The 15,074-nt window shown below is 40.1% G+C and overlaps 2 protein-coding genes across 2 annotated transcripts in view; one reads left to right on the forward strand and one right to left on the reverse strand.

Annotated features, from left to right (window-relative positions):
* Positions 1 to 249: 249 nt before the first annotated feature.
* Positions 250 to 2,642, reverse strand: hsbp1b (heat shock factor binding protein 1b). The gene is made up of 4 exons (XM_072385391.1): positions 2,437 to 2,642; positions 1,337 to 1,403; positions 819 to 945; positions 250 to 722 (listed from the first exon to the last, which is right to left on the reverse strand). Exons 1-3 carry the CDS (start codon positions 2,479 to 2,481, stop codon positions 821 to 823), a joined length of 237 nt encoding a protein of 78 aa, XP_072241492.1. The 5' UTR covers positions 2,482 to 2,642; the 3' UTR covers positions 250 to 722; positions 819 to 820.
* A 77-nt stretch (positions 2,643 to 2,719) lies between these two features.
* Positions 2,720 to 15,074, forward strand: part of LOC140306798 (solute carrier family 66 member 2) — a 37,988-nt gene continuing 25,633 nt past the window's right edge. The window contains exons 1-3 of the mRNA XM_072385390.1: positions 2,720 to 3,022; positions 5,554 to 5,814; positions 5,933 to 6,066. Of these exons, the coding sequence (XP_072241491.1) occupies positions 5,609 to 5,814; positions 5,933 to 6,066 (340 nt within the window). The 5' untranslated portion in view covers positions 2,720 to 3,022; positions 5,554 to 5,608. The remainder of the gene's footprint in view (positions 3,023 to 5,553; positions 5,815 to 5,932; positions 6,067 to 15,074) is intronic.

Raw genomic sequence — 15,074 nt, forward strand, 5'->3', positions numbered from 1 at the left:
TGACATTTAGAATAGAAATGCAGAATTTCTCTCAGCTGAGAATGAAATTAAATGTCAATTCAACACGTGTCATGCAGTAGAGTCCAAAAGACATGCAATACAGATGTTGCTGATGGTAAAATACTGTTGCATACCTCTGGAGCTTGGAAAAGGTTCAGTAAAACACTGTTAACCCCAGAGTTAGTCGTAGTTTTGTCTGGTAAAACAATCAGCACCTGGTGAAAGATTTGTCATAGATGACAAACAGCAGTTTATTAAATAGCTTTAATAGAAGAATATTAGAAGTGGAATGCATCCCGCACCTTATTACTAACAGTGAGTGCTTTTTGTCAAACACTGCAAGCAACAGATGTTTACCGTGTCGTGTTGGTGTGGAGGTTCTACTGGCCTGTTGGACTGGGACGAACCGCCCCCCTGCGCCATCACCTCAAGGGATTCACTGACTCCGATACATGTAAGTGAGGGGAGCTAAATAACCTCCATGTTGGCGCATCATCTCCATAAGCTTGATTCCTGTGCATCTGAAGGGGATTTCACACTACTCTAACTTACAAATAACGTCCATCTCTTCAAGTCATTACATAACTGTAACCGTTTCACAATATTCAATATATAAAAAAGCAGTTCACACAACAACACACCAAATCAATACAAGTCATTTTCAGTGGAAAAAGTCAGCTGCTCCTGAATTTTAGGACCGACTTCACACCTTATTTAGGAACCTGTGAGACAGATGAAACAGAAAACACAGCTGGAGCTAAATTCTTCAACACCAAACATGCATTTCACAACATCCACCAGGAATCTGACCCCCTTACCTTCATGATGACCCTTGACCCTCTTTGGGCTTTTCTGGTGCTGCCTCAATCTCTTCAACACCAGCTTGGGTCATCAGATCAGCAATGTTTTTCTCCAAGTCATCAATGCGTGTGCTCATCTCATCGAGTAGAGAGTTGGTTAAGGTACATAATTAAATGGGAGAACTCAAAAGAAACCAACCCATTAAGAGCTTTATAGCGGTTTAAGCTAATGCTATAGAGGGAATTTTCCACTGCATCACTTTTGCACCGATTATTTACTTTGTCACCATCAGCGTTGCAACCATCATTGCAAAGTGGCTGCTCAAAGTATTCTGGCGTTTTAAGGCAAACCTTAAAACGTACCTCCTATGAAAAAGCCCATATTTAACTGATTAACCTGTTTTTTTTCCACTGTTTTAACGTCCTGGGATTACCATGACGGAGGATTTGCACCAACACAATGACTACTGCTAAGAAAAGAAAAGATCATTTAATTAACCGATGTATTCTAACTCTGAAGGCAACTTTAAGGATATTCCTTCCAATTATCTGGTCCGACATGGTCTGGAACTTGTCCTGCATCTGTTGGAGCAGAGTTTGGACCTGTGAGAAGAAAAGAAGAAACATTAGTGACAATAGCACCAAAGAGTAATCAATTAACTGCTCTAAGTAGGTTCCCAAGGCTAATGCATTCCTATTGTACATCAAAATGTGCTTGTTTAGTTTCTGGAGATGCAACAGTGATAGCCAGCTGTGGTTTATGAGCGATTTCTAAAAAGCAGAAAACTGCTCATCAGCTTGTTTCCATGCCAACAACAGCAAGGATAGCCATGGAGATTAGTCCTCAACACATTTCTTATGATCATGTCTGGTTCATAACAACAGCATCAGCTTTAATCAAATACCAACACGTTTTAAAATGGAGATATCGTGAGCAACAGTTTACTTCTTAAACCAAAAAAACAATAATCTGGCTAACGTTTATTTTAATCCGAGAGGCATCAATCCATCCACTGTCCATTCCCGCTTTGAGAGGCACCGTGATAAAAAAATAAAAATTAAATAAATAGTCTGAGGATGAACACAAAAGTGAGTTTCAAAGTGTTTTAAAACGAGACTTTACTTTTACTTCAATGCGTTAGCTAATTTTAGTTTATTACTTGGAGAGGTTGCCTAGCACTGGCTCATCTCTATGACAACCCTCAAACACACCAAATGAACTATTTGGATGTAACGTAAAATATAGTATCGTGTCATTGTGCGCGTTCACACAGTGGAGAGTGATAACTGAAAAGCTTTTGTTAGTGCAACTGCCCACGTCCCAGTAATATTACCGGGCAGATGAAATGATAAGCGACGATATACGGTTTGATCCGTTGTGATTTGATGATGTCACTTACATGAGCGACTGACCATTACATAAAGTAAGGAGACTCAGCTAATGTTGTTTTGGTTAAATCAAATGAACACACGCATTCCGTTTGAATAAACATTGGCCACAAGAAATTAAATGTCACGGACACGCAACACTTTGGCTCAACTTTGCGACCTAGCTTGTCATCCTTTGGTATTTTTGTTAGCATTGCTAGCTAACGCGGTGGAGTTAGCGCTAGCTTTCATCGCGATCACGACTCACCACATTAGTAAGGTCCTGCACCGACTTGGGGTCCGTCTCAGCCATGTTGTGATGTTAGTGATTATCAGTGCCTTCACAGTACTGAAATTCAAAGAGCTATAAAGCGATTGTTTCTTTATAAGGTCTGTAACTTCTCGCAACAAACAGTACACCACCCTCCGCACAGTCAGCTGTTCGACAACCGAGAAAATCTCGCGCGATTTGTGTCAGAGCTCAAGGATGTCTGGGACATGGAGTTTTTAAAGAGGAGCCCGCATTGGAGTTTGTAGTTTTATTTATCCCATATGGCCTCAGGAAGACCCTGGCACTGACATTTTTCACTTATGAAGGCTGCAGCCCTTTAAGTGACCTCAAGTATCGCCAAGCATGTTTAATTTTGGAATTAAAGGCATTAATCACCGAACAACAGTTTTTGGCTGGGCGTGCGCGTCGTTGCGTGCTTCACTGCGCGCGTACGTTTCTCCTCTTGTGTTTGAGCGAGTTGGGATTTGAAAGTTGGAGCTGCCAGGGAAGCCAAGTTAGTGTTAACGCGTAAGAGTGCGCGTTGGGTTTTTGGAGGCAGAAGGAAAGTGAATGAAGGCGACTGGTGAGTAAAGCTGGATGCTGACAAAAACGTGTGAAAAATGTTACATCTTACAGTCCGCGGTTGTGGGAATAAGGTTCTTGTGAGGAGCCTCAGTATCAGATCCGTGGGGATTGTGCGAGTAGCAGTCTAAACATACTATTGAAACAAACGACTGCTTGTTTGGAGAAATGCAAACATTTTAGAGCGTTTTTCTTTCTTTCTTTTTTTATCTGAAAGAGTCAATTTTACCCAACAGAGGTGAAACAGTCTGTATCATCTTATAACAATGTAACCAGGCTGGATAATAGCTGTTCTTTGTGTGCTTTGACGCAACCCCAGAATCCCAGAATTGATGTTTGGAAGTGTTGGATTGTATAAATGTTCAGGCATGTTGGCCCTTCCCTATAAAGCTATGCTTTTCTTACATAACCAAGCTCTATATATGCAGAGGTGGCCGCACACATTTAGACTGCTGCTGTTCTGCTTTACTTTCTCTGTTGGACAAAGTCTTAGACTTTTAAATTCATGAATGATATTCAACTTTGGTTAACATGTGAAAACTATTTGTATGGATTTTGTAAACTGGTGGCTGGAGGTTGACTTGTGCACTATATTGTTTATGATCTTTTTACTTTTGTAAATGCTTTACATGACAAGCAGACATTTATGACATTTAAATGACTTCAGTCTGCTTTTGCTCCACAAGCTCCATCTGTCTTTTGCTGTGTTTTAAAGGACTGAAGTCCAGTTTGCATCCTCATAACCTAGTTAGACTAACTTGATAGTGTAATTAGTAATTCGATTGCATTCATCCTTTGGTTGACTTGGTCCACCGAGAACAGTTGCATCTCCTGTTGTGTTACAAATTCCTAAATCCTCTCGGCTCTGGATGTTTTTAAGAGTTACCAGCAGAAAACCTGTTGGTTCGGTTTGTATTTAGTCATCATGCCTCACTAACATCCTGTAATTATAACTGTTTGTTCAGAGTGTTGAGGGCATGGTTTTGTGTACTGTATTAACATACTGGTTCTTTCTTTAGTCAAGAGGATTTGCATGTAATTTCCATTCTGAAAGAGCTAAAAGTCACATTTTCTTGTATGTCATGAGCCAAAATTCCTGTAGAGTATGTTGGAGAAAGAGGGAATTAACATTAAAACTTAAAGCACAGATATTTTAAAGATTTGAACTCTAAAGGAAGTATAACCAGGCTTGGATAAGCAGGTGTTTAATGTGTTCAGCTGTGAACACTCAGAGTCTGGAGCGGTCGGGGTTTTAGGGAAGTCCGTTAGTAGGAGGAGACGCTGGCTCGCATTTAGACTTTTTATCTGTAAAAATTGCCGCCACCCACTCAGGTCTCGTCAGTAAAACCCACAATACCCGGAAGTCATGTCTGCCCTCAACTGTATCATTAGTATTTAATGTGGTACTTTAATCAGTGAAAAAATTATAAAGACGATTGTAAAAGCTGCAAGCCTGTAAATGGAAAACATTTAGCATTTTCTGCTGTAAGTGAACGCATTATTTTGATGCTTTACAGGTTACCTCTGAACAAATAGCCAGCATGTGTAATTCTTTTTTCTGATGTCCGACAGCTTTTGGCTCCGGAGAAAAGACAAATTTTCTGCAAAATGATCATATAAAAAACAAATAATTTGTTGTTGTATTGTGTAAACTTTACTTATCCAGTCTTTTATTATGTAAAGGTGCCAAAGAGAGCTGCAGTAATGGAAGGTTACTGAGATAGTTTTCAGTTCCTTGGCTTCTGAACTGCGTAAAATGATAGAAACCATGTCGACAGCTCTGCTAATGTTCAGGCAGGTTTTGATGGTGTTTTTATCTAAATAAATGCACAAAAGGTACTTGTTAGGTACTCCAGTTTCACTGCATCTACCCTGAGATCGTGGCTTAGTCTCCATGACAGCAGCAACAAAGTCCTGAAACATGTTAAAATGTTTTAAAATGTTAAAGTTTTACATTGTGCACGCTATAACCTTCACAATGCATTTCAATGTAAAGTGATCATATAAACAAATGGATCTCTTTCACATTACAGGCATTTTTGACGAGTAATTACAGGAAAGCAAAGTTTTTACCACAACGTGTTTGTTTTTGAAACAAGTTGTTGTGTTCAAGAGCCTCAGGAAGTCATGGCAGTTTGATAATGAGCTAAAACGGATAACACCCAGATCCTAAAACAAAAGCAACTAAATATAACTGATTATCTTTAAATTTGTCATGCTAATGTTTTGCTGCGATATAATTGAAAAAGGTATCTTTGCCAGATGTTTAGTATGAATTCCATATCCTCTGAGAATATGTTAAAGTTTGGCTATTCGAACCCGTTTTGTGCTAAAATCAGATTTTTTTTAACCTTTTTCAATGCGATCTCATCCAGACCTAAATGTAATCAGCTCAATTTGTTTTAATCCCATTTGGTACTTGGGGAATGTTAATTTCAGACCTTGGAGAGACCGCCAGTTGTCTCATGAAACTCATTAACAACAACACTGCTGAGCTGTCAGCACCCTAATGGCTAAGCTGTTGTCTGTTAGCCTCCTAAGTGCTATCACAAGACCACCTGGACTCTGCTGAGCTTCGCCTGGTGTGATGGATGCAGAGGGGCTTCTACAGGAGGACAACGGGGGCTCGTGGACGCTGCTGTCGTTGTCTGCGTCCTCCCTCATGGTGTTTGGGGGAGCCCTGCCGTATGTCCCACAGTTCCAGGAGATCCAGAGAAGCAGCAACACTGAGGGCTTCTCCACCAGAGTCTGCCTGGTGCTGCTCATCGCCAACATCCTGCGGATCTTCTTCTGGTGAGGATAAGGAAGCATTTATGTTATCAAGCGTCCTTTAAGAAAGAAACTGATTAAAATACTCATGTCACTGTTCTCCTTTTTAAACTCTCCAACATCACTGGTCCCGTTCTCGCAGGATAGGGAAGCAGTTTGAGCTCACCCTGCTGCTTCAGAGTGTGGTGATGATCCTCACCATGTTTGCCATGCTGCACCTCTGCTGCTCCATCCAAAACACCAACCGAGTGAGCACCAAGCAGCATCGGCTTACAGGTAAAGCACCTGGGCATAGAACTGAGGGCAATGTATTTGCTGTATGTATACATTATAAATCCCACTTCCATTCTGCCTGTGTGTGTGTCAGCAGTTTAGATGCCAGATGATTTCACTCCGGTTTCTTGCCAAAAGAGGGAGCCATTTGAAAAGCTTAAATAGCACGGCTGCTGCTGTCAGAATACCTCTCACAACCACTTATTTTCTTATTTTTCTTGTCTGTTATTTCCGTGTCTTTAGAATGCTACTTTGTAGGAGTAAAAGTAAAGCTGAGAGTATAAAGATAATAATAGTTTGGATTATTTAATGATGCCAATCATTGAATTAAATGGTGTTTAAAGATTCTTTATCTTTCAGCTGCACAGTTTGAGCAGTGAAATGTAAACATGATCCTCCTCCAAAAACTGCATTTATCAATAACAAAAGAACTAAATCAGGAGAGGGGACACAAATCTACTAAATTACAGAAAGAAATAGACTAAGGTGTGAGGTTAGGAAGCAGTTTTGGTCGTGGCTAATTCAGTAAAATGAAAGTAAGTCAAAGCATGTCCTCCAAAATGATGGATTATGAGTGTTTGTACAAGGAGGAAATAGATGAGGCATTGATGCTGAGAGAGGGTGGAGAAGTGAGCCATGATTAAGCTGACCAGCCTCAGCATCCTTAGTGAATTATGTGTGTGCACGTGTGTGTGCACGTGTGTGCGCTTCATGCTTCATGCAAGTCCCAAGAAAGGGAACTCATCCAAGACACTTTCCAGGGTCACTCTATATTGGACGCCGTCTTTTATGGGTAATTGTGTTTTTCTTTTTTACAGATGACAGAAATTCAATCTATGAAGTTTTTTTTATTCTTTCTTTATTAGATAACAGCCCCTTGAGTTATATTGAATGATGGAATCATCTAATACTGTGGATGCATTATTAAAAACATGAATTATAATACCTGTTTGACTGTATGTCGGGGGATATCTATTAAGGATAATGTTTCCCCATAAAGAGAACCAGAATGAGTCTGTTTTTAACTTTTTTTTACAGTCGGTGGAGAATCCTTTGATGGGAGTTTTGATTAAGACTATAAAAGCATTAATTTTCCTTCTTTAAAATGCTTTACAGCCCACTCTAAGCATTGTTCATATGTGGTGAAGGTGGTGGGCTGTGGGTTTGCTCTGAGGCTGAATTTCATAGGATTTTATCTGCCTGAGCTCAGTGTTTGTGCACTCGTGGCCGTGAACCATGAGTCTGCCCGTGAGCCACCTCAGTGCATGACTAAAACTGATCAAACCTTTGTAATACACAAGCGAGGTCTCTCAGGACATCAGTTACAGAATCATAACCTGGCCACCCTCTCACTGCCCCCCCCACACCCACCACCACGCTCTGAAGGGCAGGCCTGAGGTCTGGTTACACAGAAAGCCGGTGTGATGGGGGATGGTGGGGGTCACGACAGGAATAGACCAGAGCAGCCCTTCTTCCCACCTTCTCCTCCATCCGTCCCTCTTCTGTTGAGTCTTTCCAGCTGATCAGGGTCATCTATATGTAAAGTAGTTTCTTTCTTTCTTTTTTATCTCAAATTGCACGTTGTCATGGTTACCACATAGGTTGCTATTTTTTGCTGATCTTCTATATCTTGTCATTTCTCAGACCCTCGCCCAGAACTGCTCTTTATTTATCTCGTGTCATTTTTCACACCTTCCTCCACTTTTCCTCTACTGTCGTCTCTCTTCTTCTGCTCATCCTTCTGTTGCGGTTTCATCTGCTGCCATCCTTTCCTCCCTAAAACTACTTCTTTGCAAACTGAAAGTTAAAGTCCATACTGGGGCCATCTCTGATCCAGCTGCTTGGATGCCGACACCCTTCCTCTGCCGTCTAACAGCGTTTTCACATCCTAAGGCCGCACATAACTGTCAGAGAGTTACTTATCTGGGAAACTCCCGATGGCCTCTGATTCTGGTCAGATCTTGTTGTTGGTTATAGTGAAAAACTCCTTCAGCCACCACCTGTTTACATTTCACTTTTCCACACTTCAGAAGGAATCTCCTGCAGTCTGAATGACTTTCAGATTCTAGTGATACACAGTATATCTGTATGTAGCGAAAGGAGTTCAGTGTGGCGATAATAACTCGATAATAACTCGATAATAACTCTTTCACACAGACCTTATTCAGATAAATTCAGCTGGCTATGGATCGCAGTGTTCCTAAACTCTTTGACTTGGTATTCTTATGAGAACCACACCGTGACCTGTTTGAAAAATGGGCTTCAGTCCATGTTTGTATTTTACTTCCTGAACAAGTTGCTAACCATTGTTGCAGAGAAATAACACCGGCTCCCCTTTAGTTACGTCCTGTAACAGCCTTTTTTGCAGCGACATGGAGCAGAACATTGGGCTTTTTCATTTGATGCTTCACTGCTGCATTTGATCTCTTTTGCTTTTCAGTTGTTTATTTCCTGCCGACTGAACAAGCTTTGTTTTCTGACTCTGCACCCATTTTACAGCAACTGGAAGTCATTTCAGTTTCAGTGTCTTTGGCCTTCTTCACACTTGGCATTAACATGAGTCTGAGGGTGGTCTGATCACAAGTGGACGCCAGAATGCGTCACCACATGTCTCAAGTGACCACTTGCTGCTATCAGATCCCTCTTCTTTGCTCTACATGTAAATGAACTTGTATTTCATCTGTTTGCAGAGAGCAAATGCCAGAGCTCTGCAGTGGTCCAGCTCTGAAAACCTGTGTCCATGCATACATTGCTCAGTCACGGCATCAACCTGTTACCCACAAATAGTTCTACATCAAATCCCAATTTAAACACGGCAGCCACTGGTCCAGGAGCCAAATAAATGTGACCCAGACTTGGTCTGAATGTGGTCAGGACAGTTTGATCAGTGTCTTGGATCCATTCACATGTGCAGTTCAAGCTGTCTGCTTGTCACTGGATCATCCAAGACACCGAATATGAAGAAAATCCTCCTCTGAATCGGCTTAACTCTCAAAGTAAAAGCAGCTCATACACTCAAGTCTTTCATTACACACCATATACATTGCATTACATTGGCTCTTATGTTTAAATGCCCCATAACTCCACTCAAAGAGGATATTTGACATTTTTCTGGAAACGTATTTCTCACAAATGTACATTTTTGCTGTTTCATGCAGCTTCAGTTCCCTGAATAAGAACTTTAAATGATTTTAAATGGTTTTAGATAAATAATTTAATGAAAAAATGATTTAGAAAAGCATTATTATGGGTGTGGTAATAAAGGAAAGCTTGCCTGCGTGGGGGGGGGCTTTATTCCTCTTTGCCATGCCATTATGTAAATTCAAACTATGAGAAATTTTATATTTTATAAGCCTTTATCATCACGTGTGTGTGATAAATTAATATTAACGGTATTATTATTATTAGTTAAAGCAGATCTTTAACTGAGAATTTATCACACACTATTTGACATTATCCAGCAGGCTGCCACACATTTCTAGAATTAGGAAAGCTGTTATTTTTGTTGAATGTCAGGAAGAAGTCACTGAATTATATGTTGAAAACCAAGGTCCTTATTACTGAGGGTGATGCACCGCAGTCCTGCCTACAGATATTAGCACTTTTAAGCTTTCGCTACTAATTTTGTATATCTTAAGGAATAAATTCAATTGAATTGTTTTTTTTATAACTTTATTGGTTTTCTTATATCAGAACAATTACAATCTGGCAGTCAGTAACTGTTGCAACACACACTCATCCATCCATTCATCCATTTTCAGTACCTGTATAATCCAATGAGGCCATTTGGCAGCTTGTACAAGATTTAGCTACTTTCTCCAGTTGATTTGTTTAACTGGTATCGTGACATAAGGGCCCTAATTCACTAAACCAGCAGCAACAAGCATCTCCCTGCTTATTATTGTAATTTAGCCATTAATCCGATCCGATTGCCTGCATGTAACCGTGGTTTCAGCTGCTTCTCTCCACATGGCCATGTGGGGAAAAATGTTAGCTGCTTTGGAGAAATGAAGATGCCAAATGAAAAGAGATTATGTGACATGCTAAATTAGCTGTTTGCTTTATGTCCTCACTGCTGTTTCCCTCCTCGAGCACAACTAATCCAATCTGTTGAATTGGCTGAAAAGAACGTGACGCCTTCTGAAAATGCAGAAGGTGTCTTTCTCACTGAAAATAGAAGATGTTTGTCAGATGTTTTCTGACGCTCCAGACATGTCCGGTGGCCAACTGTCAGCTTGAAGTATAACAGCCAGAATACAATTAGTTTCTGAGTTGAAAACAATCCACTGAGCACCACAGGAGAACTAATGATCAGCGTCATAGGCGGTGTGCTGATGTCAAGCTGTGATTTTACATTTCTTTAATTGCTTTTTTTCAGCAGGCCAAGTAGGGACAAATACTGAAATATGCTACATTTTCTAAATTGCATCTCTCCTGAAACGTCACACGAATGCCAATAATTCTCTCTGGGACTTTATTCTCCTTCCACTAAAACAAATGGCTCAGTTGCTCTGTGTTTTTTAGATCTTAATGTTCACCTGCAGGGTTCTTTTATATAAACTTTGTTTGAGATCTGATGGGAGGTGATTGGTGACAGCAATGCTACTGCTTTGATATCTATTAAAACAAGTTGGTTATTGTTACATCATTCAGCTTTTCTGGATCATGTTCGTGCCCAGGACACATTTAGATTGTGTCTGCATGTTTCTGTTTCTGTATTTAGCGTTTTTTATCCAAAGCGACTTACAAATGAAGATATAACAGCTATATAAAGAGCTAACAATAAGCTACATAGAAGGAACCCAGGAGTCCGACTCTGTCAGAGGTGACAGAGCAGAGATAGGGTGCAGGCATAGAAGGAAGAGCAGAAAGATAAAGTGCAGAGATAGAGGGGGTAGGGAAGCATGTAGATGCAAAATGAGCTGAAATATACTGCAAACGGTAGCCCGATACAGTGGTGAAGTTATTAAATACTTCTTTGTATTATTTTCATGGCTGACTGTTAAAACATGAAAGCGAGACTGTGGAAACTCGACTGTGGGGTTGTTAAAAGAGACACAAGGGAAGGAAAAGGCTCTATCATCCGTTCCATCAGTGCGCCGCTCCAGCTACTCCACTTAAAGCAAATTGGTTCCTGCCCAACTGGGATTGGGGTTTAGTGTGGAAAAATCCAACCCGTGATGTTCAGGGTGTGACGGGCAGAACAAATCAGTGGAGGTCTGCAGCCTTTACGCCATCGCAGGAAGGTAATCACCGAGTGGCGACTCTGCCGTTCACACTTTTCTCCGACACTGCAGCGGGGAAAATCGGGTGCAACAAACACCGGCTCGCAGGCTCACACAGACTCTGTTTTCATATCCGGCAACACACACGAAGTGTTCTGCTTACTTTCATCCTGAAGGGTTTTTAATTAAGCCCCTGATAACGGCAAAGTTTAATTAGCAAGTCAAAGGAAGTCAGGCAGGTGAGAGGTTCTGTTGGCAGCATATTGGATTACTTCAGCAAGATATTTAAAAAAAAAGCTGATAGAAAATGACATGCCTCAGAGGGAGTATTTGTTGATGATTTTTTTGCTCATTAGTTTCCACAGAGACACGGAGATGAGTGGCAAACTTTGTCTAATATAAAGATAATATTTGTAATCACTTGAAGGGTTGTTTTTCTCAGCCTCGGTGGCAGATGCAGCCTTTTTTCTTTTGTTTGATAGTTAAGGAATATTCAGTTTTCTTAACCTGAAATGAGTTATTTTTATGTTTTAAACTGAAAAATAAAGTAAAACTAATTCAATGTGGCTGTTTCAGTGTTTAATGGCAATGCTACTCTTTTTACTCCTCTCCCCATGTCTTAGCCCCTCCTATTGGTCAAATAGGAGGTCAAAGGTCAAAACAATAGGCATTTGTCCAAAAAATTTACCCTTACTTATTGATTTTGAAGCTCCATAATTGCTCTTTTGAATACACCTTTGAAATCATGGTATTCAAAATTATTACATATATGGAAATGTTCCTGTTTTGAATTTATAGTCTTTAAATTGTTCGTGTAAAGCCAGAAGTCAGAACCTTCTTTTTAATTTCTCTAATATAACCAGAGAGACAACTCTTGAGATCTAAAAACTCTTAATGAGAGTGACCTGGCTAAGAAAGTGCAGCATCTCGATCAGCACTGATTACACAAGACTACACACTTGCAGCATATGAAAAATTAAGTTTTACCAGTTTGCTGGTCTGGAGCATTCACATGTGTGTTTATAACATGCCAAGGAGGAAAGACATCAGCATTTATCTCATCCCATCAAAGTGGGAAGGATTGTTAGACTATTTTTACTAGTGAAAAACATTTAAAGGGGAACTCCGGCATTTTTAAACCTTATTTCTGGCATGAAATACGTTCATCTACTCGCTGAGAACAGTTTGGTGAAAGTCGGCGTCCTTCGGAAGATATTTAGATAACTGGAGATCCATATAACGGAGTGAACGGGGCTTAGAGGATGCAGCCTCTAAATAAGGCATTATCTGTCTTTATTTCACCAATACTTTAAGAAGAATGAATGAATGAACGTGTGCTATAGCTCTGTTAGCTCATAGCTCTGTTAGCTCATAGCTGCTGTTAGCTCATAGCTCTGTTAGCTCATAGCTGCTGTTATGTGGCTACTTGCAGCTATAGGAGAGCTAACGGAGGGATTTCTACACAGGCACTCTACTGGGACCACTTCATCCACAGCTCATTCTTTGTACCTGCAGAAGTTTTCACTTTTCCATCCCTGTATTGATTGACAGCTCCAATCCTCTCCTGTTAACTTAGCTGCAGCTGATAGGATGGGACAACTTAAGCTCCGCCTCTCTTCAGCCTCAGTAAGCGAGCAAAAACTCTCTTTTTAAAAACACATTGACTTTTCATGAAACTTGACATCGATTCTAAACATGTTCTTTATTTAAACACCTGCTCCAGAAGAGCATAATCTCAACATGCTCTTGGCTGTGTGATAGAGAATCCTCTCTCAGGGTCTGCCCTGATACCTTAGCAGTCTCTTAGTAGTTATTTATGGATGTAGGTTAGTAATTCATGAGCCGGTCTTTGACCCTGCTGACCTGGTTGTGTCAGTCAGGATGTTGCGTCGCCTCATTAGATCAGTGCTGGAGAGAGGACCTGACAAACAGACCATATATCATCTGTCTCTTCACTATAACCTGACAGGTGTGTGTCTGCGTGAGGAAAGAGAAGGTGTCATATGGACCCTCTTTTATGGTGTGCGCTGTATTTGATTGTGTTTCAGAAGGATTTTCAGATCGTGTTGCAGGTTTTTGTGTGTTTGGGCACCAGATCGTGTGTAAATGCCTTTGTGCATGCATACGTGTGTGTGTGTGTTTGTGTGTGTGTCCATTATGTCGATTAAGACTTGCACAAATCAGGCTGCCTGCTAACTGAAGATGAAGTCAATACCTTCTGAGTGCTTTGTTAGTCGATTTAAACAGCCTCAGGCTTTCCTACAAGGCAGAGCCGTCTGTTTAATACACATAGAAATCATGTCTGTGTCACAATGAAATGAATTTAGTTCCTGATATCACTGAGCATATCACCACCTGTATGAATAAAAAGAAAGCATGATGCTTTCTGATCTGAATCTGATATTAAATAAAGAATATTTAACAGTGCAAAGATGACTGAAATGAACCGTTTATCAGCTCCTGAGAATCAACAGAAGTCGACTCTAGACTGTAAACTATAAAAGTGTTATTAAACAAATGAAATGAGAAAGTTACTCCTATTACATTACATCAAAACACTGTGGTGGGATATTCAGGATCTACCAATGAAATCAGTCATTTTAAGATGATATTTTAAAAGTATCCTTCAATCCTTTTAACATTTTCCCTCATCTGGCATCAGCTACAAATAAGAGTAATTATAATTTTGCACTTTGCTTCATGCTGTTAAACAAACAACCCGTGTTTACTGTATTTGATCATATTAAACTTTTTTGACCTGAGTTTTCATGTTTTTTTGTTTTTTTTTGCATTAGATGAATCAAATATAAATTCTTTCTACAGTTTGTGGGCATATGGCTTCCTTATTAGTTCCTCTTTGCCCTTTCTGGTTTACCTACAGATTTAAATGTATTTTAATAACATCCTCGATGTGTATTGTCCTGATGGTGGAAATTATCTCCTCATCAATATCTGTGTGTTTGGGATTTATAGTATTCTTTTTTTGGCCCTTTCCTCTATTTTTCTCTCATTTTTTATCATTCTTATCTACCATTTCTGAGAGAAAAATAATGATTGGAGTCCATTTGAGAAAACATTTTTATGCTAAATTACTGATTATGGGCAGCTTGGTAACAGTGGAATTCCAGTGAATGTATAACGTCTTCACAGTGCTTCAGTGGTGTGAATAGTCCAGTGACACGTTTCATTCTTGGTGATTTAATTCACGAGTCCTTGACTTCACAGTGTCAAGGATGCAGTATGATAAAGACCAATTGCTGAAAGGTTTAAGCTCATTATTCCTTTTTTGTGTTGAACTGAAATGAGCTGTTCCTCCTTCAACCTCACGGCTTTGCTGCTCTGTGGGTTGTGCGCAGATCAGCCCTAATCAGAGGGAATGTGATAGATTCATGCTTTGGAAACCTTCAGGCTTGCTCATTAGGAGAAAAACTTTCTCTCACACACAAGCACACATGCTTTGAAGGAAATATCCGTACTAAAAGAATATATTTAGTGTTAATATAGTGTTAATGGGCATGTTTGTCCTCCTATTAATGGATAACTAAGTGAAATGCACAATATTTACATTGGTAGGGATTTTTTTCCTTCCTGTATCAGCAATTTTTGAACCACTTGAGGGTTTGAGATGCACGGAGTTACAACTCAAAGTTGTCATGAAGTAAAAACTCCTAACGTTTTCAGACTCAGGGAAGATCCATTTTGTAGCAGAGCAGAAACTTCCAGCTGTGCCTTTAGTTGGTGATGTAGCAGGGAGCCTGCTCTCCCGCTGTCCTAATTGGAGAAGGG

Source organism: Leuresthes tenuis, unplaced genomic scaffold (assembly GCF_036924035.1).
Source record: "Leuresthes tenuis unplaced genomic scaffold, fLeuTen1.0.hap1 SCAF_5, whole genome shotgun sequence".
NCBI lineage: Eukaryota > Metazoa > Chordata > Actinopteri > Atheriniformes > Atherinopsidae > Leuresthes > Leuresthes tenuis.